Source organism: Haemorhous mexicanus, chromosome Z (genome assembly GCF_027477595.1).
Source record: "Haemorhous mexicanus isolate bHaeMex1 chromosome Z, bHaeMex1.pri, whole genome shotgun sequence".
NCBI lineage: Eukaryota > Metazoa > Chordata > Aves > Passeriformes > Fringillidae > Haemorhous > Haemorhous mexicanus.
This window is the reverse complement of record NC_082381.1, coordinates 368,740-393,559: the sequence shown is the minus strand read 5'-3', so window position 1 is coordinate 393,559 and position 24,820 is coordinate 368,740. Positions and strand designations below refer to the sequence as shown.

The 24,820-nt window shown below is 39.3% G+C and overlaps 1 protein-coding gene across 7 annotated transcripts in view; it reads left to right on the top strand.

The window, feature by feature from the left end:
* Positions 1–1,254: 1,254 nt before the first annotated feature.
* The window catches only part of ARB2A (ARB2 cotranscriptional regulator A), a 255,332-nt gene continuing 231,766 nt past the window's right edge, over positions 1,255–24,820 (top strand). Inside the window, exons 1-3 of one of the 7 annotated variants that reach the window (XM_059873457.1) lie at positions 1,374–1,392; positions 22,688–22,811; positions 23,571–23,696. In XM_059873457.1, coding sequence (XP_059729440.1) covers positions 23,636–23,696 — 61 coding nt within the window. In that variant the 5' untranslated portion in view covers positions 1,374–1,392; positions 22,688–22,811; positions 23,571–23,635. Of the gene's footprint in view, positions 1,393–3,120; positions 3,267–22,687; positions 22,812–23,570; positions 23,697–24,820 lie in introns of those variants that run through there. The other 6 variants (XM_059873454.1, XM_059873460.1, XM_059873458.1 and 3 more) reach the window with 6 other exon arrangements.

Genomic DNA, 24,820 nt, shown 5'->3' with positions numbered 1-24,820 from the left:
CTTACATCAATAGTATCCCTAATGTCTCACCAAAAGACCCACATCTAAGTGCAACTTTTTTCTAACATAGGAAATACAGGAAAAATAGTCTCAATATGAAAGGCTCAAACATAATTTCTAAAATGTAAACAGACTAGTTCTCCAAGAGATTATATCTTCTGCTCCAAAGAAGAAAAGTATTTCACTTGCTCCTTCCTTAGGTATTGCAGAAAACACCAAAATATGTTGCCCAGAGAGGTTGTAGATGTCCCATCCTTGGAAACATTCAAGGTCAGGCTGGACAGGGATATGAGCAACCTGATCTGTTTGAAGATGTCCCTGCTTACTGCAGAGGGGCTTGGACTAGATGGCCTTTAAAGGCTTCTTCCTACCCAAACTATTGCACTGAGAGCAAAAATAAAAGGTTGCTGCTCTGGGTCATTACAGAGAGCAGATATAGTGACTGATTAAAAATGTTTCTTCCACATAGACCTACCTGTCCATGGCTCTAGTTTGTTGAATTTTTACCATCAGTCATGACTGAGATATAAGAGGGGATGAAACATTTTAGCTGCACACGTGGCATGTGGCAGTTTTCAGATGTCCTTGGGACAGGAACACCTCACAACCATCCTGTGCAGGCAGAACCATAAGAGCATTTGCAAGGTGCAGATTGTCAGCAGTCATCTGACCAACTCCGGAGAGCTTTTCAAGGGAGGAAGACATTGTATCCTTGAAATCAAACCCAGGTGCTTCTCACTATGTAAGCACAAAGTGTACTTCTTGTGGCAATCAGCGTTTTACTGTAGGCCAATGCAACACAGTTCTCATGTATTTCTGAAGATGCCTGAAACATCAACCATGAAAAAATTTATCGTCTTTTCTTTTTACAAACTCCTAAGTGATCAAAATGGAAAGCTGGGAGTGGAAACACGACATTACCAGTGAGATCTACCAGCACTCGAGTAACAGCCCGATAGCTAGATGTCGGTACCCGCCTGGCCCCTCTTAGCGTTGCCAGCGGCCCACCGCCTCGCTCCTGACTTTATTCCGACAGAGCTCCTCCAAACGCAGGTTTCAGGGCAGCGCCCCCACAGGCCAGGCCTGCCCTGCCCTGCCCTGCCCTGCCCTCAACCGCCGGCCCGGCTCGGCCCAACGCACACTGCGCGCTCGGCGCGAGGCCGGGAAGGGGCGGCGAAGCCTCCGCCCCTCCCGGCTCCACTTCCGGGCTCCCCGCCGCGCCCCCGGGCGCTGACGTCACCGCACGCGGACCCCGGAAGTGGAGCCAGCAGGGGGCGGGCGGAGCCGCGCGCGGCACTAGGCCCAGAGCGGCCGCGCGCTCCCCGTGACGGCGCTGCGCGCGCCCCGCTCCGCCGGCGACGGCGCCAGCGGCAGCGCCAGCGGCAGCGCCAGGTACGTGCTGCGGCCCGGCCCGGCCCGGGCAGCGCCGCCGGCGCGGGGCGCGGGGGAACGGCGGCCGCGGGCCCTCGGGCTGCAGGGGGCTGGCCGGCCGGCCCCCGCGCCTCCCGTGGCTGGCGAGTCGGGGTGGCGGCGCCCAGGCGCCTCTCCAGCCCTGCACCGGGTTGAAGACTGCGGGCTCGCGGCTGTCCCGTGTGCTTGGCGTCAGGCCCAGAGCGACGGCGGGAGCGGACGGGGCGGCGGCGGCTGCCCCCGAGCCGTCCGTGCTGCCCACGTGACCTGCCGGAGCGGGTGTAGAAGTACCTGTGTGCCCGTGTCACCGGCGATGCGGGGAAGTGGCCACGGTGTCACTGCTCAGGACTGGCCCCCAGGCTCTGCCGAGCGCTGCGCTGTGCCTGCTGCCGCTCCACGTTGAACAGTTATAATTTTCTACATAAAATCGAAGGGTTTTTTTTCGGAATGTGTCCTTACAGTCATTGCTGCAGGTTTTGGTGCTGTCAGCTGCTTTTGCCAAACGAGACTTGCCAGTTTTCCCCGCTGCTTAATGCAAGGTTTCTGTGTAGTCATAAATGATAAAAAGTCATTTGAGCGTGATTCTTCTGACTTTATGCTATAGCTGGGTTTGAGTGATAGTTTTCATTCCAAGTATTGCTCTTCTCATTAGGTGGGATTGAGCACTTCTTTTTAGATTCAAGTTTCTTGTAGTTCTGGCAGCTTAGAAAGGTGCATGAAATAACTTGCCATTTCTGAGTTATCCAAATGTAGGGAAATAATTTTCCAGTTTAAATTGTTACTTTTACTTGGTTTTGGTTTGGTAGGGAGAAAACTCAAAATTTGTAATTCTAAACCAGGAGAGATTGGGCATCTATAGTCCCTTTCCAAAACCCACTCTCTTTGCTTTTTGATTAACTATTGCCTTCATTTTTCTTTCAAAGATAAATGTTGACGCTTTTGAGAGAGATTGAACTGGTTTTCCTCCAGATACCTGATTTTTTATTTTGGTGTTACATGAGCCAAGGTGCTCAGAACCACATAAAGACAGCATAACCACAGACACAGACAAAATGTGTTTTCCACTTTACAGGTTTTTTTTGCATGAAGTTTTTGACTAAAGTATTAAGTTTGCATGAGCAGGTAACACCTTCTTCAGGACATACCATCATTGGCAAAAAAGTGTTATGAAAGCAATTGCAATTACAACCTTACTGGATACTTTTGATCTTAATGGAGCACTGATTTGGTGACACTGAAGAGTGAGGTGTTAACAATATTTGTCTTCAAATAGGAAGAAATACCCATAATACAGCAGAAAGGTAGTGTCTTTTTAGTAGCCCTTAGTATTTTCTTAGAATCTTTAAGGAGGCAGGGGGTGAAAGAGGGTGGCATGGTGTTCTGTTACAAACAGAACAGAAGCAGTCTTATGATAGCATCTTGGTTAAAGAATGCCCACAGGTTGTTAAAATTAGGTATTTTGTAACTATATAGGAAAAAGTGGAAAAGCTCTTGTGTAGGGGAAACTAAAACTTTAGCAACTGGTGATAGCGGCTTGGGGTGTGTCACAGAGTGCAGTCAATGTGAAAATGCAGAAAGGATATCTTTATATGCTCCTCTGGGTTTAGAATTTATTAAATCTGCTATTCTGAGTGGTTTAGATATTATTTCACTTTCTTTAAAGAGAGAAAAAAAAAGATTATTTGCTGACCAGAGTATTGGTCTTCACAGGGTAGCTCCAGATAGAAGCCCCAGGTGATGGCTGTTGCTGAAGTCACTGCCAGTGCTTGCTACCTGCTTGTCAGCTGGAGGTCTGATGTGCCTGCCACCGCTGGTGTTAGTCTAGGCACTCCCCAGCCCACCTCTGTCAGAACATGGTGGGTTAAGACGGATGTAATATTTATTGTGTTTAAGCTGACCTGACTCTTTTTCTCTGCAGTAGGTTAGCAGATGCAGGTAGGCATAGGAATAAGATGAAAACTTCCAGCAGGCCAGCAGTACTGAGCAGCTGGAGGCAGACAAGGGCATCATCATTTCAGATGCACAGTGCACACTCAGACTGCTCTCTTAGTGAAATACCTTTAATTATTCGAGTTTTCTCACCAGTGCCTGGATTTTGTCTGTCTTCTTGAGATTGCCTTTTCAGTGATTGTAGCCAATTATGACTATATTTAAATCTGCAAGTTGATTTGACCGTGGTCTTTACTGAATTTCCTTTTATGTACTAGTTAGCAAATGTTTGGGAGAGCTCCTTATAATTACTCAGTGGGAGTTTATCCTTTAGAATCTCTTCTTTTAAGTTCACAACCTTATTTTTTTTTCCCTTGAAGACTCAGCACTGACTCTGGAGGTTTTGCCCATTCCAGGCTCTATAGAAAAAGTCCTGAATACAGCTCTATTGCTGGTACTTTGAATCTGACCCACTGTTCCTTTGGGGAACAATGTGCTGTCGTGACTGAGGAGTTTTTTAAATTTACAATAGATTACTGGAATTCTTTGAAGTAAAGCATGCATACAAAGAATGAATAGGTATCTTTTAAATTTTTTTCCACAAGCTTACTGAAACAATGGACATGAAAACATCCTCTTAAGAAATTTAATACTGCTCTGTGAATTTGTTTGGTGCTTTAGAAGGACTTTTTTTCTCTTTACAGGTATTGTTGTACGTATATCTACTTGGCTTGCAGATGAGTTTCACAGATTTGTACTGAGTGGAATTCCCAGAGTACAATTTAATGGGTTTAAATTTGTTATTTTTCATGATTATTTTCCAGCATTTTACTTGCTGTGTGGACTTTGAGAGCTTAATATTTAAGTACTCACAGCATTCCAATGTTCTTGTAATGTTCAATGTTCTTCATTACAATTGTTCTTGTAATGTGACTGAGTTTTATTGGAAAGTGAAAAGATTTGCTCTTATATCATCCTTACCTTTCTGCTTAGCTCATTATCAGTTACTTGTTAGTACAGTGGTTTCGGTAGTGATTTTTGTTTTATGCCTGAGTGTTTATATGAATCAGACTTGGACCAAAAGTTACTTACCTCCAGCTACAGACCCATTCTGTTAAAAAAGTGCCCAGTGTGGAGTTTCATAGCTTGTTCACGTTAGTTCCCTGCTACTAGAATGGGGAGCACTCATCTCTGCTTCCTGCCTCATCTCTCCAAGCCAAGCAGAAGATTGGCTGGCTGCACAGTGAGCCAGGTAAAGAAGCAGATCCAGCTGATTCAGAACTAGAGATGGGAAATGCTTCTCATTGCTTTAGCTTGCTCACTGACATGAATGCCATCACAAGTAGTAGTGATAGGACACCAGGCAGTGGCTTTAAACTGAAAGAAAGCAAGTTTAGATTAGCTACTAGGAAGAAATTTTTTACAGCAAGGATGCTGAGACATGGGAGCAGGTTGTCTGGAGAGGCTGTGGGTGCCCCATCCCATGATGTAGAAGGCCAGACAAATGTTTTGGGCAAACTAGTCTTGTGAAAGGTGATGTTGCCCGTGGCAGGTCATTGAACTAGATAAACTACAAGGTATCTCAAAACCCAAATGCATTTATGACTCTGTAAGAAATTATGTGGGACTGGAGTGTAGAATCTGGAAGTGGGAGAAGGGCTGAAAGTGTGTCATACAGATTACAGCAGATCATGGATCTACATCCTGCGTCACCTTGTACTTTGACTGTGGTGAAAGCTTCTCAACCACTTTTCTGAGAAGTCTTTTTAGTGGGTTAATTGGTAGTGATACTGCTGGTGAGGCTGGTGGCCTGCCCTGTGGTCTGGTCAAGTCTTAACTGCTTTTAATCCCGTTACACCTTCCTGAAGAGTATTGACCTTCATCTGGTTGGAACGTCTCTGGTACTGCAGTTTGTGTTCTGTTGAGTGTGTATCCAAAGGGGAAAGATAACCCATGTATGACTTTATCAGGCTAATTTTAAGTGTTTCTGCTGTTGTGGTTTCTGTATTCTTCCAGGTTCTGTTGGCCAGCAGAAATTCAGGAGACCAGTCTGTGCAAAGCTTGCTATATAGACATTTGGCTATTAAGGGTATTGATTTTAAAGACATAGGGGAAATAAGTATTGTCTTAGCAAAAACACTTATAGCTGAATCAATATAAGTGGTATGGTGGTTACTTTAGGAAACTTTTCTGTCAGCAAGCAGTTTATTCTCTGTCATGGTTTAACCCCAGTTGACTACTAAGTACCATACAGCCCGTTAGTCACTCCCTTCCCTTTTCCCTCTGCCCCAGTGGAATGGGGAGTGAATTAAGAAGAAAAGGTAAAACTTTTGCATTGAGATAAAAGCGGTATAATAACTGAAAGAAAGTAAAATACTACTTATAATAATAAATGTAATGAAGAGGAGAGAGAAAGGGAGAACTCAAGACAGACAAGTAAGGTTCAATACAGTTGTTTACCACCTGCTGACTAATACCTAGCCCATCCCTGATGAGCCACCATCCCCCCTTCAGGGTAGCTTCCCCAATTTATATATTGGACATGATGTTCTGTGGTGTGGAATGTCACTTTGGCAAGTTCATATCACCTGTCCTGGCTGTTCTTCCTCTCAGCTTTTTGTGTAGCTGCTCACTAGCAGAGCATGAGACAGAAAACTCCTGGACTTGGGGTAAGAAGAGCTACTTAACAATAGCCAAACCATCCACCAACATTATTCTCATCCCAAATCCAAAACACAGCTACACTAACCCAGTCAAAACCAGGACACTCAGGCAGGCAAATGAAAGAATTTTCTTTATTCCATGTCTAGAAGGAGAGATGATGATTCAAATAATAATTAGCTGTACATGTTGTCAGTTGTACTGCAAGTTCGCCAGATGCAGTGTTGAGTGGAAGTAGGTCCATACCTGAAGTACCAGTAATGTTAGTGCTTATGTTTTTTGACACTTGTGCATTTAAAGTCAGGCCCAACACACTATATTTTCCCAGTTTCTGCTTTTTTTTGTGTTGATAATTATCAGTTGGTAGTAAGGAATTTTACTAAAAATTTCAAGTAAAATTTTCCTTTTCTTTTGAGAGGGACATGATGAAAATGTTTTGATTGTATTAAAAATATTCTTGATTACTCTTAAGTACCCCTAAGCAACTCCAAGATAAGGGTAGTAATAGGTAAAAAGTATGAAATTTAATAGGAAGATAGTTTTGGAAATTGTGAACTATTTCCCAAGATAGCTAGTCTGGCTTTGTCTGAATTACAAGCTCCATAAAGTTGCCATTTTCCATTTGCGGTATATCTTTTAAGGTACTTAATTTGAATTCTCTGGACATTTCAGCAGTAATATACATTCTGCTGACCCATAGAGCTTTGACCTGTAGTGAAAGCTGCTGGTGGGACATGGCAAAAAGCAGGCTCTCTGGTTTCTTGTCATCCCTTGACTGAGGTATATTTTCTCTTAGGAATAGGCATAGTGGACCCCCTCATTGTTCTGTTTTAGGTGAAGAGAGGTAGATTATTGTACTTTGGAGCTGTTTTATACTTCTGTCTTGGTTTTTGGAGTAATAATGGCTTGTTTGAGAATATGGACAAAGCAATTCTGATTGATCATGTTGTCATGAGTGCCATGTACTCTCAAGCTTGTCTTCAATGCTGTGTTGAAGACCAAACCTAACAAATAATGTAATGCTTATAATTTCTTTTGAAGTTCTGCAGGCCAGGCTTTATAAAGCCTTGAAATTCACGTTTGGGTGGCTGTCATGTTTTGGCATACAATAAATGCAAATCTAAGTCTCCTTGTTTAACTTAAGAAGATGGTACACTAGCTTTGCATCCTTCTTTCTTTTTTTAGGCACAATGTATAGCAAATCTTGAAAACATCTTGCTTTTTTTCCTAACAAATGGGCATCTCATTCCTCCTGCAGAACGTGTGTTACAAACCCACCTCAAGAGGGAAAATGTTAAGTGGGCTAGGTTTGAATAAATACAGGCACCACAGTCAAAAGGAAAACTTGAAAGTATTTTAAAGAAGAAATGGGTTTACAGGAAGCCTCGGCAGTGAAAGAGCCATTATATAAAATGATTATTAAAATTTTGGAAATGAGAGATAAATAGATGTGCTCATGCACACAGTCTGTATGTCTTGAATAATTATCATTGTACGTACTGAAACAGTATCTCCCCACTGAAGCATACGATTAAGTCTTGTGAAATAAAGTCTGAATGAAGAGAGAATTCTGTATCTGTATGTTGGTATCTCCCATGCTGCAGGAGTGTGTTAACATAGCCTATCTTCAATGCTAGGAGGAAGATCTCAGACCAAGTATAGCCATCAAAATCAAAGCTACTATAAATGCAAACTTGCATTAACTTGATACATACTGAGCAATAAGTGAAAAATAGGTGGGAATTTCCTTATACTTTATTTTAAATGTTTGTATTTTGGAATAGCAGAATTTGAATTTTGGAAGCATAAACTATTTCCTACCACAGTGGTCACTGCTTGAGTCCTTCTTTTGTGCTCTCTTTATTTCTTTCTTGGCCATGCTGACAGATCAGGCTAAAAAGTTTTTAGGCCACAGCTGTATCCCTGTTCTGTCACCTCAGTTGCACCAGGTGAAAATTGATAAATTAAAAGTGTACTCTTAAAAAAAAAAAGAGGAGGAGGAGGCAAAAGCAAGAAAGGAAAGTAGTTTTCACTCAGATCAAGTCTCTGTTTTGGTTTAACTCAGATATGATTCCCTGAACTGGTTCTCTGTGCATTGCTACAAACAGTTCTGTCAGCTGAGGGGGATAGCATGGGTAGGGGGTGGGACTGCTAAAGTCGTTTTGCAAAGATGTGTTTGTGAATATATCTTTTGATTCTAAGACCTGGGGGCAGGAAGGGTCTTTGTTCTGTATTTGCTCTCTGTGAAACAGTGGGGTACTTGTTATCTGCCTGGATGAAGTTGAACATAGCATTCCCTTGGCTTGGATTTAACATTTCTCAGTATAAGAAATTGTCCTCAATTTTTAGAAACTTTGAGTGTGTTCTGATAATAGCAGCATGAAGACTCCAGGTTATTTCACTTTGTGTTATGTCCACTGTGATAATGAAACTTTTATTTCCATCAAGAAGCAATATGTGCTTAACCACCTTGCTGTGTGAGCTTTCGTGTCTGTAGCAAACCCCAACTAGTATCCTGACTTGTACTTTCTTTATTAAGACATGATTTTTTTATTGTCAGTGACTCAGAAACAGACAGTGACATTTTTGGCACACAGTACCATTTGTTCTCTGTTGTTGCTCTTTCTAAATAGGTTATATCTCTTGAATTGTAACATTACATTCATGTGAATCATCCTATCAACTTCACTAACATCAAATAGGTTGCATGTACATTCCTGCAGGAGAGCTCTAAGTTCTTGTTCATTATCTTTCAACATAATTCTCTGGGCAATTAAAGATTTTTAAATTGTTTTTGTCTTTTCATTCTTTGTTCTGTTAGTCCTATTATCCTTATCTTCCTTTCTGGTGAGTGTTTAAGTAGTCATAAAAATTAGGGTAACTCCCTAAGGAATAATTGTGAGAGGACTGCACGAAAAACCCCAGAAGCTTGAATTTTTTTCTGTTTGAGGTAGTTGGTTGAAGCAGGAATGAAGGAACAGAAATATACAGAAATGGAAGCTCCAAGTCTGTAAGGATGTCAACCCCTACCTGCATTTTCTTAGATGAAAAATAAAACTATTACCTAGTTTATTTCAGACACTGAATTTTTCAAAGCTAGTAGTGTGTTCATTTTGAGAAGCTCTGATTTTGCCTTCCCAGTAATGTCCAGAGGCAACCTTTTTAGGAACATTGTTTTAAAAATTCCAGAGAATCGTGGTCTTTAGAGATTGCTACTAACAGGGATATAAGAAAGCTTTATTTCTGTGAGAATGTTTAACTGTTTAGCTTTCAAAAGGAGCAAGGTGGTAGATAAGATAGTATTTTTTCTTTGGTTGGTTTTTCTAAATTGAATTTATCATTCACAGTGTAGGACAGCAGATAAATTATTTTTAATGTTTTGCTTTATGGAAAATGGTGGTAGATTGACCTCCTCCCAAAAAATATACTGTGAGGGTGGTCAAACATGGGAGTGGGGCCCAGAGAAGTTGTGGAATCACTGTTGTTGCACATCTTCTAAACTTGACAAGTGTGTAAGCAGCACATTCTGGTAACACCTTTCAGCTGACCTCCAAAGGTATGTATAGATCTATACAAGGTATACCTTACCATATACATGGTGTGTTGCTGTGTGCTTTGGTGTTTCGGATTAGGAAGAGGGTTGTTGGTACGGTCTACTTTTGTGCCGGGTATCAACCTCAGTATTGGTGTGTAAGATTCTCCAGCAATTCTACCTGTGCAAGACATGCTGTGCTCTCCTTGTTTGGGCATGCCTGCCAACACCGCAGAACAACTGACTGTGCTTGTTCTGCCACAGGGCTGTGGTGAGGATGTGCACTATCAGTGGACAACAGGGAGTATGGTCTGAGGAAAGCTCTTAATTCGCTGTGTCTTTTCTGTACTCATTCTGTAATGGCAGGATGAATGAAACCAGGGCACTAGAGCTGATGTGGACAAAGGGAGCTTGGGAACAAGGAATTCGAGTTGGCAGTGTCTCTGTAAAAGCTCTTGATATGAAAAGACAAATGAGAACTTGGTGATCTAACAGAATGGTGCTAGAAGCTCTCAGGATAGAATGTGAGGTCAAATAAGACAGTGAGCTTGTGAGAGAAATAGGAGAGGATGATTGAAAGGCATTTAAGTATGGAAAAGGAGGAACTGGGGTTGGGAGAAACATGAAGGTTATACTTAAAACTCAAGAACGTTAGACAAAATACTGCGTGGCTCCTCAGTAGTGAAGTGAGTATCTTCATTCAGTGCAGAAGTGCAGTGGAAAAAAACCATATGATTATGCCTTCTGTATCTAGTTCGTGCAGCAGGGTTTTGGTTGCAGAGGTCTGTAGGTGAGAAGCTGCAAAAGCTTCCTACATGTCCAGCAGACCCAGTGCCAGCCAGCTCCAAGATCAACCTGCTGCTGGTCAAGGCTGTACCTCTGCAACCCGTGGAGGTTTTCAGAGGGGCAGGATGGTGCCCAAAGGAGCTTCCCAAGACTGTATTGGACAGAAACATAGATATAGATGACACTGCCTTAGAGAAGTAGTTAAGAATAGAGACCACGTCTTTCCTCTTGGTGTTTTCCACATTGTTTTCTGTATGAGACTGGTCTTTTGCTGCGCAGGTGCTGAACCATTTTTGTGCAGGTTTTAATTTTGGTATTCCCTGGTATGTGTAGACTTAGCATTGTTTTGATGCTGTGCCTTTGGGTAAGGAAGGCACAAATTTTGGCTTTTTCATGCACATTGACTCAGAATCAGAAAGGAATTCCTGAGAACACAAAACGAACCCCTGAAACCATGAGCTCTTAATTCTTGTTCAACCAGATACTGCTTATACTGATTCTCATATCCCTTATGTGGTCATTGCTGGTCATTGCCGTTGTGGGAGGTAACTAACTTGTAAATGTATGTGTGCGCACACACACATACACCCTATCTGTATATTTTGTGTGCACTTTTGCTTTTTCTTATCTTCACAGAATGGTAGAGTTGTTGACATTGGCAGGGACCTCTGGAAATTGTGTAGTCCAATCCCAGTACTCAGAGTAGGATTGGCTAGAGCAGATTACTTGTGGCAGTGTATAATAAGTTTTGAGTATCTCCAAGGACAGAGATTCTGTAAAGTGTTTTTATGATCCACTCTAATCACAGAGGAGCAAAGTGAGCTCTCTGTGGATTATGGGTAGAATCCCAAAAGTTTGAATATTCCCTGAAACAAGATTAGAACCAAATTAGGTTTAATATTGATGCCAAAAAATTGATGTTTTATTTAACAGTAAAATAAGCAAAGAGAAAGAAAGAAAGAGATAAAGAGGTGAGGGGTGGGAAGACAGGAAGAGTGACAGAAACATGTTATGTAGAAACATAACACCCTTCCATGGGTCTTGATGTCTCATTTATCCTCTGGTCTTCTGGGTTGTGAGGGCCCCCCCACCGACAAATAATAGAATCCAGTGGATTAATAAACGTTTGGGCTAGGTGGGAATGCCCAGGTACCTACCCTGAGGAGGCAAGTTTGACACTGTCCCTTGCAGGACTGTATATCAGTTGTATGATTTTGCATCATGTGCAGTGCTCTCGTGCAGGGTCTGGGGAACCATTCAGGGGGCATTTAATGGACCATGATACCCCCCTGAGCAGCCCCTGACATGAATGTCCCAAGATGTGGCTTTTCTGACTGAACCAGTTTGAGTAGGAAGATGGGTGTTTGTTGCCTCTGACCAGAGATTTTTCACCATTCACCCAAAACCTTCTCCTCCTTTCTTTGGTGCGGTGGGGGGTGTCTGTACAAACCTGGTCTCAGTAGATAAGACAGCTGCTCTGCTTCATCCTCCTGTGGAGTATTCTTCTCCCCCAGCTCAGACCTAAAAATAGCGTCATTTTTATCTTAAATTATCTTACTGTCTAGGGCCTCAGCCTAGGGAGCCCATACAGGACGCAGTGGTTTTTGGTGCAGCTTTGTTGATGCAGCTTCACTACAGAGTTTTAATGCACAGAAATCCTTCATAAAAATGTTTAAGCCATAAACTACAATATTTCAGTCTCTGACACCTGTCTGGGCGCCTGCTTCGGTGTTTGAGCCCCATTGGGTTAAGGAAGTTTTTCTTCACGTTTAAATGTCCAGTTTGTCCCCATTGTATATTACCTTCTCACTGAACAACAATGGGAAGACTAGCTCAGTGGTCTTTTGTCTACTCTGGCATTTAATAAACATTCGTTATACTCCTCCCACTCCACCCTGACTTTTCTCCCTGCTGAGTAGTCCTGTTTATCTCAGCCTGTGCTCAGATACCAGATGCTCCACGCCCTTAAACATTTTTGCAGCCCTTTGCTGGTCTTAGTTCAATATGTCTGTGTCTGTATTGCACCTGGAACATCTGGAACTGTCACAGTATTCCAGATGTGTTTAGAAGTGCAGAGTAGAGGAAAGGGATCATGTCCCTCCACCTGCAGGCAATGCTTTTCCTAAAGTAGGATGTCATTGAAAGGATGTTCACTGCTTTGTTTCTTCAGGTCTCATTTTAAACAACTGGGAAATAATATATATAGTCTAGGTATATAGATATATAGTCTAGAAAATATTTCCTATTCTTTCTAAATTTTGGATTTTTCCCTTTCCAAGCTCTGTTAGCTTGAAATAGTATTATGTTTTGTGAAGTTTCGGAGACAGTAACAGAAAAAGTGTTTTCATTGGAGGGAAGAAGTTTGCTCCAGCTGATTCTGGCAAAAGTGAGGAATATTTTGAAGCACAGTAATTTTTACATATCAACATAAGTAGGTAATTGCTTTCCATTTAGTTTGTACCTTATCCTTGGCTAATTAAACACCTGACTAGTTAAGACATACTTAACCAGAAATATAAAATTAGTATTTCTGTGCTATTCTGGGCTTGATTTTAAAGCACTTGAATCTTAAGTTCAAATAATTATCTATTCTGCTTACATTTTGGGATTCTGTTAGTTTTGATTGTCTCTGAGGACCATGTTCTCTCCTTCCTTTCCCCATTTTTTTTAATCTTCATCAGATTTTTTAATCCACCTTCCAAGTTTCTATGAAGTCTGCTAAATTTCGTGTACATCAAGGGAGCATGTATTTTGTCTAGCATTGCTGATCTTTTATTCACAAAATTTGGGATTTTGTTGCTATTTGGTGTAGGGCTTTTTTTTGTCAAATTTTCCATCTGTTTTCCCTCTGTTTTTATACAATAGCATTTAGTAACAAAACATGGTGAGTCTGAAAGTTTTGGTTTATCCAAGATTTTTTTTTCCTCTTTTCCTTCTCTAGCACAAGGAATTTAGGACAGACCATTTTTGCTTCTTTGCCCTATGTCACATTTTTAAGCTGTTGCAACTGAAATGCTTCTTCCACTTTCATTTTGAAGTAGGTTAAAAATGTAAAATATTAGAGGGTTAGCTACATTATTGTGTGGATATTTGCAGCATATTTTTGCTTACTGTTCTGTAGTTGATATAGTACTTTTCTTTGAAGATTCATTTTGTCCTGTGTGTATACTGCTAATGTGACCATGTAGTGCTCAGTACAGCATTAATTTAATTACAGAAAAAAAGAATTCTTTGCACAATGATACTTCATAGGTAGTGCTGTTTTAGCACATATTTTGAAAATTGTCAGTTGTTAAAGAAAATGTTTATATTGCCTACAACATGCTTTTCAGGACTTCATTGTGCTCAGTGAGGCTGATGCTACTTTGTGTTTTTCCCCTTCAACATGCTGTTTAATGTATCTCTCCTTTTCTTGTATTAATTTTTTTCTTGGGAATCGATATGATCAGCTGCTGTAGAGATTGATGTAAAGAATTTTACATTAGTCCTTAGTAAACATGTATATTGTTCATGACTTTTTAGAGTGAGACATTATCTGTCCGATCAAAAGATGACATAGAGGTAAAGTAATTTTAATGCATTCTGTACTCTTTTCCTGTAGTTACAGTTTGTTTATCAATAAACATTGTTGTAGTTATTATATTTTTCAGCTACAATGCTATTGTAATTTCTAAGTTGTTAACAGCAATCAGTGGGAATTTTAAAAATTTAATGGAACAGAGAAACTTTAAAAAACTTACTTTGGGTTAGATTAAAAATTTCTTAGAAAGAGACTCTGTTAAGCTTGTTTAGTTTACCAGAAGAAAGAGATAAGACTTGGCTGTGGTATTGAATCTTGTAAGGGAAACATAGAGAGGAAACTTGACATACGGAGGTGTAGAATAATTAGTGACTGAAGCCTGAAGCCAAAGTAATTAAAACCGGAAATAAAGTACAAAGGTCAGTGACTAGCCTTTCAGAAATCACAGCAATTGATGGACTTTTTAGCTGTAATAACTTGAATTTTGCCATGGATGCCTTTGTGTAAGAGCTGCTGTAGTTAAACGTAAGTTACTGTTAGAGACTGGTAGCTGAAGAAAATACCCTCTGTTTAAGAGGACATAGTTGATTTTGAGGGACTGTCTGGCCTTAAGCTGTGAACCTTCCACGAAAAAATGAGGAATCTCCCTGTGTCTTTCTCCTCTTGCTGTATCTTGTTATCTTGTGTCTTGTTTATCTGTACCTTTGCATTAGGCAGTACTTGACTGATCCCTGCTCAATCACATTCTGCACTTACAAAAATTAAAGACAGTTTTTCTCCTTAGTAAGGATTCCTTCAGACTGGTAGGAAATACAGTGCTTTCAACAAAATGGACAAAGAATTTTGCAATGTTGGTTTAGAATGACTGAAGTTTCTTTAGCCCATGTCTTTTAGTGGTTACTACTAGGACAGTGTTTAGGCTTAAGGCTAAACCAGTCCCATAGATACATCTGTATAACCTCATTGAAGTAGTTCATCAAACAAGTAGAATTTAATTTCTTCAAGGATTTTGCTTTATAGCATGGAAAGTAAAAGGTATGAGTATGTATGGCAAAAGGATTGAGAATAAGAAGTGAGCACTTGGTCCACATTTTTTCCTTCTGGCTTTCAAATCAAAGGTGCAAATGAAATGGCCAGATTATTGTCATAATTATCATCTGCATTTGTGGACAGCTATAATCCATCATGCAGGAAGACTAGGCCGGGAGGAATTGCATAACATTTAACAGAGATATGTGTGAAGTTCTGCTGTGACAATGGTATAATTCCCAAATTGCAAGCAGGCTGTGGTATGACTGGCAGAGATGTTGTGCTTAAAAGAAGCTGGGAGTGCTGCTGGATGTCAAACTGAACAATGTGCCCTTGTGTCAATGAAGTCAAATTGATTGTCTGGTATTGGTAGGAGATGTGCTAGGGTGCTGTGTCTGGTTTGTCCCCTGATTTCAAGAGAGATACTGCTGAAAAATTAGAGATGGTCCAGCAGATAGTCACCAGGATGATTTGTATGTTAGAAGGATGATTAGCATGTTAGAGAACTCAACTTTTGGAGAAAAATTCAAGGAAATTGTTTAGGTTGGAAAAGACATCTTCAAGTTCAGCTGTTAACAGCTCTCTCAAGTCCCACCAGAAACGATGTTCCTAAGTGCCACATCCATACATCTTGTAAATCTCTCCAGGGATGGTGATTATACCACTACCCCAGGCAGCCTGTTCCAGTGCTTGACAGCCTTTCCAGAGAAGAAATTTTTCTAATATCTGATCTAAACCTCCCTTTGTGCATCTTGACGCCATTTTCTCTTGTTATTTGTGAGAAAAGCCCAACCCCCTCATTGTTATAGCGAGCAAGAAGGTCTCCCCGAGCCTTCTTTTCTCCAGGCTAAACATGCCCGGCTCCCTCATGCAATGCACACAATACTTGTGCTCCAGACCCTTCACCAGTTTCTCTGCCTTCCTGTATACATGGTCCAGCGCCTCAGTGGAGAGACAGCTTGGAGAGGTTTCATCAGTCATCCAGTACCTAGAAGATACTTGTGAAAGAGAAGCTGTTTTCTGCTCAGAAGGATGAATAATGAGAGCAGAAATTTCATCTCAATGTAAGGAAAAGGAAGTCTTGGAATAAGTTTCTGAAAAGCATGGTGGAATTTCCCTCACTGGAGATATTTAAGCCTTATCTTGGCAACACCATAGCTTACTTCATCTAAAGCCCTGTTAAAAGGTAGTGAAATAAGGTCCAAGAGAAGGTTGGAGACTAGATAATTTCCCAAGATTTTTTCCTGCCCAGCCTACTCCATGATGTTGCGGTTACAGCTGTTTTCACTCTTGGCTCTGGACAGAGATAGCAAGGTTCAGGCAGTAGCAAACTCTGTAAATAAATATGGTTACAATTACTGACAGGTACTTGATGGAATATTTTTTTAAAATAAATATTGTATTTTTAGTTTTTAAAGCTGACCTAGTAAAGAAAATAAAACTTGCATTGCTTTTTTATTTTTGTTCTTTTTAATGTTTCATGAAAGAAAAGATGTACTAATATGGAGGAAAATTAAAAATGCAGGTTTGATGCAGTCAGAATTAAAATAATTATTTAAATATTGAGCTAGAAGGAATAATGCATTTATATTATTCACATTTTATATAATATATGTATATATCTATGTTGTAGTGCTACATTATGACAATGTAGCAGATGTAAATCTGAGGGCTGCAGGTGTTTCACAGGGCTCTTTACTTTGCTTGCCAGGTAGTTGAAATTAAGCAGTGCTTGGTTCAGCTGGCTGTCTAGCACATGCTGCCTCTCAGGCAGGGGGCAGAGCAAAGACAGTTTTGGTACTGTATTAGTAAAGCCTGCAGAAATCATAAACATTGAAGAAGCAAGTGTTCTACAGGAAGAAAAGCTGTATGGCAGATCTCTTGAGGCAGACGTTGCCACAAAGAAGAGGTATGTGCACTACGGGAATTTGGGCTTTTTAGTCTGATTCTGAAATAAGATAACTTGACGATGAACTGATGTCTTCAGTAGCCCTGTGTGCTCTTTTCAGTTGTGCATGATTTGATTCTGCATAATGTTCATCTGTTTTGTATATTTTTGTGTCATCTGCAGTATTTGCATTAGATGCAGGGTAGTCAGGTGAGGTGGTGATATAGATTTGCACCTGCACGTTCCAGCAGATGTTGGAGGAAGCAGATGTGTTGTAGAAAACTGAATGTGCCTCTTACCTTTCTTTAACCTCCTTTTGTGCACCTCTCAGCCCAGAGTCTGATTCAGAATCACAAATACCTTGCTGTTTATAAAGATCTGGGCTACAGACCTGGATGCACTGTATTTCCATCTGATTTGCATGTGCTCTTTTCAGGAGTCTTCAGTTCATGGCAGACAGTCCTTCGTAAAGTCATGCTGTTACTGAAGAGCAAAGGAGGAGAGGGGGGGGAAAGGAATTTTAAAGTACTAGACACACAGGCATATGTCTAGGGTTTTTTAGCAGCTTTTGATGGTGGCCTGAGCAGAAACCATTGCCCTAGAGTTTTCCAGTTTCTCTCTCTTTCTTCTGTGGCACTCTGGAAAATTACTTTGGTGTCTCTTGTAAGAGGAGACTCTATTAATAGTCTTCAAGTTTTTCTCTGTTCAGAGGCATATTTCTCTCCCAACTGACTCATGGGATTTCTTGAGAAAAGATGATGTTAAATAAAAAAATTCTGTCCTTGTCCTGTAACTGCTTAGTATGTGCAGAGATGAGGCAGTCTTCCTCACTCCATCTTTCAAGTCAGAATCCTTTTAAAACCAGCAGTACAAAGTATAAGCATCTAAATGTCATCCAAACCCAGTTTTTTTATAAACTATTACAGGGCAATTTCAGCTACGTTATGAAGTAATGTCCTACCAAAATGTCCTCCTTGTAATGTACACTGCCTGGAAAACCTTATTCTGTAAATAAGGAGCATAAACAAATAAGCACACAACTGTTTTCCGAATTGTTTTATTGTCTAAATTTTTTTTTCTGTCCTCATCAGCTGAGATATAGGCCCATCAAATAATGGAAGGGAAATCACCCACTAATTATAGCATCATTGCATATTACATAGACTTTTCCTGCTGCTTCAGTTGTGGGATGTTAGTTCTTCATAAATATTAATTCTTTGGATTTTCCCTCACATCTGCTGTTTGTGAAGGATTCCCTCCAACTTTTTAGAGGAAGGTGATAGTGAAGGCATCTTGAAATTAATGTCTTAGTCATTAGTGTCCATTCATCTCAGGTGCTGAGATTAGGAAAGCTAAAGGAGGTTCTTTGAATTTCTTAAACCAGGAATCCACGTTTAATTTTCTGCCAGGGAAATGAGAAATATACAAAAAGAGGTTTTTTGCAAACATTTTATCTTTCAGGCACTGAGTACGAGTCACCTGCAAATTTCTTCTCTGAATAGGATTCTCTGGGCAGCATTCTCCTACCTTCACCCCATAGTCACTTTTTCTGTCCCCTGGCCTGGTTAATTAGATAACTGTCTGCTTAGCTCAACAGAAGTAGGGTCCTGTATACCTAATTATTGATAGTTTGCATATTTAAGAAAGTACTGTATTGTGGTGTTGTGGTTAGCCACAATAGGTGAGCAAGTCCTTCCTCTGCCTACTCCCTTCAGTCTTGAAACAGTGGATGGGGCAAAGAACTTGAAGGGTAAAAGTGAGAAAACTCGTGGGTTGAGATAAAGACAGTTTTATAGGAGAGGTAAGAGCTGTGCACAGCAACAAAGCAAAACAAGGAATTGCAAATACTCAGCCATCCTCAGGAAAGCATAGCTTCATTGCATGTAATGGTCACTTGGGAAGACAGACACCATCATTCCACACATGCCCTGTTTCATCTTCTACAAATTTTATTGCTGGGTGTCATAATGTGGTTAGTTGGTCTCAGCTGTCCTGGCTGTTCCCTCCCGGCTTCTTGTGCACCCCTGCCTGCCTGCTGGCACATGGCAGCACATGGAAGCAGGGAAGCACATGGAAGGAGGGGGAGCCCTTGATGCTGTGTGAACACAGCTCAGCAGTGTTAATGAGGCTGTTTTCAGCACAAATCCAAACTCTTCAAGCTACTAGGAAGAAAACTGACTCCCACAGAGAAAACCAGTACAAGTTCTCAAAGCTGTTGCTGCTGCAGATGATAATTTCGATCTTTGTGTTTGGTTGATATACCATTATATTGTCAACATCACAGAGGCTGTGTTGAGTTTGTGCTGCCTCTTTTTCTGTTATTTTGACATATTTTTTTGCTTGTGTTAATATGGATATGCTTATGAAGGTAATTTTCAGCATTTCAAGTTAAACAAAAATCATTAAAATCTTATTGTGTGGAGTTGGGTTGACTCTGCTTGGTGCAATGAGTTGCTGACACACTCTGCTAATGGATGGGGCTCCTAGTCCATTGTTTGAACTTATGGGGTGAATAAAACTGGAGGGTGGTTGTTGTGCTACTATATCGAACTTTAGAGCAGAGAGCAGTCATGTACTTTATTAGCAAGTTCTATCACCATTTGGTAGTGTACACAGATCTACTGAGATTCAGGGACTTAAGGATCGTTGACACTTTCTTTGTATTCTAAGTGGTTACTTCTGCCCTTCTAGCATATATCAATCCCTTACATCTTTCGTCTGCCTTTTGCAGAGGTATGGAGCATGCTCTGGACAACTCGGTAAATTTTCTTGAAGTTATAGTAAGTCTTAGTAGGTCTGTGTTAAATGCATGAGAAAGGCCATTTTAACTTCAGCAGAGCAGGACAGGCTTTAAGGGTAATTAATGGCAAGAAGCACATACTACCAAGCTGGTCCTCTGAACCTAAATTTCTGATCTCTAAGATAGAGATGCTGTCTTTAACATGGAGGAGCTGTAGCTGCTCATTAATGTCACCAGAACTGACCACAAGATGCTGTCTCTGAATCTTCTTATACTAGAGGTAGATATTTTCAAAACCATTTAGTCTGAAGCAGACTGGAAATAATAGCCTTTCAGAGCTGAAGTTGGGTAAACCAATAAGCACTTAAAAATACAGTCTTTTAAGTGAGGGAAAGTGAAGTACAGCCTTAATTGATGCAGTTGTTACTGATGCTGTCTGTAGTGCCCTAAAAGTGGGAAAAGATAAAATCTAATTAGACAGAAAATACTGCTAAGATAAATTATTGGCTTTTTGGTCTGTTGAGCCAATACTGACTAGGGACTTGAGGCAAACTGTCACCCAGTCATCTCTTTGAAGAAAAATTGGGGCTTAGTCGGTCATCAGCTACATTATACAGATCTAAGCCCTACTTGTTCCTAGCTTGCTTGGGATGTCAGTTTACAAAGAGTAAGACTCTCATTCTGTTATGTTTTAATAAAGGAGTGCAGTGCAAAGAAGCATTCTGATAACACCTCCTCATTGTGTCCAGATAAGCCTGAAGGACTTTTTGAAGATACTTGTGTGTTTTCTTCTTATTTCTGTCTTGTTGTTAATGCTACAGTAATTTATAGCTTTTATTTGGAGTATTTGTAATATTGACTTAGCTTCTGGTATTGCTAATTCAGAGAAAATCATATACTGTGTTTTTTGTATTTGCACAATGAAGAGTATTTTAAGTATGATGAAACCTGTGTATGTGTACCATGTGTATGGATATGACATGGTGTCGTATGGTATCAGTTTGATTTAAAAAATACAACTGTTATGCCATCACAAGGTCTGTAGTCCAAGCTTCCGATACCACTTTTACAGGCAACAACATGAAATATGTGTATATTCTCTTATGTGTGCGTTTTTAAAAAATTAATTTATTGACCATTTGTTTCTGAGTCTACTAGTTTCTGTAATTACATAAGCAGGGGTATAATGAAAATGCAGCTTCGTTGGCTCATGTGAAACCATGAAACCAGAATATTTCTGTGTCACATTATTTTAAGTATGGCAGGGGATGGAGTTAAAGAGGCACGGAATATGTATAAGATACTTGGTGTCAGAATATGTAAGTTTTCATGCATAAGAAAGATACACACAAGTAAATATACATAAACTTATTTGTGTAACTATTTCTTCAGGTGAAATTGTAACTTGTGTTTTAGGAAGTATGCTTGCTGTGTGTAGCTAATAAAAAAAACCCACAGAGGTGTTTTCAAAAGACTAATCTAAGTAATTGTATGAGTAACACATTTAAGAGCCTCAATACAATAAGAATATCACATTTAAAGTCTGTATTTATTACAAGAAACTTGATGGCATTTGTGAATTATGTGAAGTGGTCTGTATATGCAGTTGAAGAGCTGGGATTTGAAATTAATACTGAGAATGAACTGCAGTTTGAAATGAATGCCTAGAATAAGCTACAATTCCTGCTTTGCCTATATGGAACCACCCAGAATTTCATAATTTTCCAGTGTTTATTTTTGTACCATTAGTAGTGGATTTGGCACCTCTCTGTCAAAGAACAGAAATCCAACTCTCTCAAGTAATTTCTTCTCTTAGCTAATTAAACAAGTATCGCTGACAGATTAAAAAAAAAATCCTGTATTCACAGAAACAGTGCATAACGTGCTGTGTACTTGTTCCATCCTCATGATACCAAGTCCTGCCTCCAGTGGCTGCTGTAACAGTTTTGTACTTTGTCAAAAAGAATTGTAAATTCTGTCTCTCAAAGCTAAATTCAGATTTATTTATTTCGGTGCTTTTAGCTTTGCAGTTGAACTATTACCTACTCAGTGGCAGGGTCTTCATCTAATAAAGGAAGAAGAATGTTATCCATGGCAGAGACAAGAATGGCATTGATTTATCTGATCAGGGGGCAAGGGTCTTGCTTTCCAAGGTAAATCTGTTCAGATAGATTTTGTATTTCTTCCCTTGGCTAACAACTAATGTTTGAGAGCCTCTTTGTATTTTGTTAACTGCATTAACTTGCTTATACAAAATTCTGAATTTTCAAATGTTGTGTAGGGACAACCATTCAATTTCATATGACTAGAGTAATTTTAATCTGGTCTATTACAAAACACTATCATTGTAATTTTTTAGCACTTTGAATAATTTTAACTGAAATGACTTACTTTTCTATATGCTTTACTAGAATATGCTGGAATTTATTAGAATATACTACTATGTAGAATATAGTGGGTTTGTGCTGCAAATGTACAAACAAGGTGGACAAGATTTTGTATTTGGTACTGTTTTTTCAATGGACTGCTTGGAAGCATCTGAGGAAAATATTTAATACCATCCATGTGTGGGGATCAACATTTGAATCACAAATATTTGCATAATAATAATATAATATTATTTAATAATTATTAATATTCACATTGACAGCGTTATAGGCTAGAAAATGCACAAAAAAATCTCAGTGGTTTTGCTGCTGTTTTTGTAATTGCTTTTGTTATGAGTGGTGACTAAAGGGTTGGACAAAAGATGCACATTTTAACTGAATCAGGTCATAATTTATAAAGTACTCAGTATAAACAGACCTTTCCTTTCCACCTCCTTTGAAGTTGTGTCTTTAAAAGACTCTTGTAAACTGTATTGCTGTTTCCCATCAGCTTTGTCTGAACAGTCTTTACAAAGGAAGGTGTCAAAGTCTGCCATAGTTCCAACTTGTAAAATGGATTATTGAACTTTCTAGACCCCCAAGTTTAAAAGACCAAATCACAACAATCCTTTAAACCCTCTCCTTAGTTAATAACTATCACCTCCTTAAATTGCTGTATTACTCCTTTAATATACAAGAAAATGTGTTACAGGTTTTCTCTATGTAGAATAAAAAAGTAGTCTTTATTATGCTAAGTTTATTTTTTTTTCTACTGTCTATGGAATGAACTGCTGTTACTTAATCATTTTGGGGTTCTTTCTTGCAGGTCTAAGTATTAGAGAGCCAATAGTACAGTGGGTCAATCCTGTTACTGTTTTGACAAGTTACAATTGAGTTCATACAAGCTCATCAACGATAAAGTACTTGAAGGAGAAGAATAAAACAAGCTGGTAATGACTGACAGATAAAACAAAGAACCAAAAAAAGATTAAGGGAATAAGAGTTCAATGCACTGAAGTCTTTTTATTGAGAAGGAAGAAGCAATTGTGATTGGGTAGTTCACTCCCTTGGTGTCAGACTCAAGAGGAAAGAGTTTGTGGGTTTGAATGTCTGGTTTGCCTTCTGTGCAGAAGGAGAGATTTGGAAATACATTTTGTATGTAAGGTCTTGTTTTGAATACAATGAGATTTGTTCTGTAGCTGGACAAATGTAGCTTTATATTTTAATACTTTCACAATACAAATGCATTTCAATACCAGTAATGTATTGTGGAAATCACAGTGGCTTAAAATTGTGTGCTTCATGTACCTTTACTAAAACAAAACTGTATAGTACAGTAATGACAACAAAGTGGGGTTAATTGAGGAAGAAAACCCATAAAGATTGTGGAAGTTTGGTTGATTGTCTTTCGTTTTTCTTGTATTGTCTGTTTTGGACTTGCGGGTGTTGCGCTTCTGTAAAAGGGTTATTGTTTACTGATGATACATAGAATCATGAAAGAAGTAGTTTTGATTGGGAGAAGTACTTTTAGGATTAAGGAGAGGACTGTTCATTCTTGTGAACTTGAATCTTAAACTGAACTTGGTCAGACTTTGGACTTATAATAATCAGAATTTTTTTTTGTTTTTGTGGTGTAAACAGTAGCAGAAAAGAGCTGTTGAAGGAGAAGTCAGTAAATTTATTTATTTCCAACTCTTGTTCTTTTTCAGATCATCCTTTGAATATTAATCTACTTTTACCTCAGTATTTCATAGTTTGTTGATAGTTTGGGTAAATGATGGCTCAGCTCCAGCAAGGAGGTCCAGATGAAAAAGAGAAGACCACTGCATTAAAGGGTATGAGTATTTTTTGCTCTTTTATATATATATATATATATATATATATATATATATATATATATATATATATATGCGTATTGACATTTCAGAAATTGTTTAGGAAAGGAAAATAATATGATATAGTTATAATTAAGAACTTGGGAAGTACAATACTAGCAGAGACTCTTAGTCCACCTGTGCTAATGCTTATTGTGTAATGGTGTGTCCATTTATCAGTATTTTCATAAGGTGGTATAAAACCACCTGCACATAATATGTGGTAAGGTGTAACAGAATAAACTATTCATTGCTTTTTAAAATTTTCATATTTGTCTTTTTTTAAAGTTGACTGGCTTTTGTGTTCTTAGTTTCCAGAAGTTTTGATTTAATTTGCATGATGCTTCTGTTTTATAGTTATGCATCCATATTACAGCTTTTTAAAAGCTCTTGGACTAGAATGCTGAAAGGGAAGAGGCTTTCAGGACATTGATATCCATATTGGTTTTATAAAGTTCTCTTTGTATGTTTTAAAAAATAAACATCTAAATGACTTAGGGATAAAAATAACTTAAATAAATGGCATGTTTTAGATAGTGGCATTCAGCTTTAGAAGTACATGAAGTTGGTTAGACCTAAAGTAAGTTAACCAAACCTTGATTTAAAGTGCTTGCATCACACAGTTGTATTCTAAATTGTCTTTCAAAGGAGAAAAAATAACATAGCTTGCCACTCAAGTGTACATCCTGGATTTCTATCAAAGCATTATTAGAAAGCAGTGTTCCGTTACATGTGATGATAGATGGCATTTCTTCAGTTGCAGCTGAGTTTTTGTGAAGTATTTGGTGAAAACCTCTATAGTGCTTTTATAAAACCTTGTGCCAATTCTTTCCAATTAGTATCTTTTGAGGAAGCTATAGTTGAGGTTTGGAAATAAAACTCCCATTTTATAGATGGCATTAATTTGATTATCTTTAAGGATTAGTGTTAATGATGTGATCGAGTGATTTTCCATTTAGCTATAGAATGTCTCCTGCAGATGACTCTGTTTTCAGCTCTGTTGAACTATTTCAAATTGAGTTGGAAAGTCCGAGACCTTAGGTAAGAATGGTAGATCAGATTTGGAAAGAATCACAGAGTTGTAA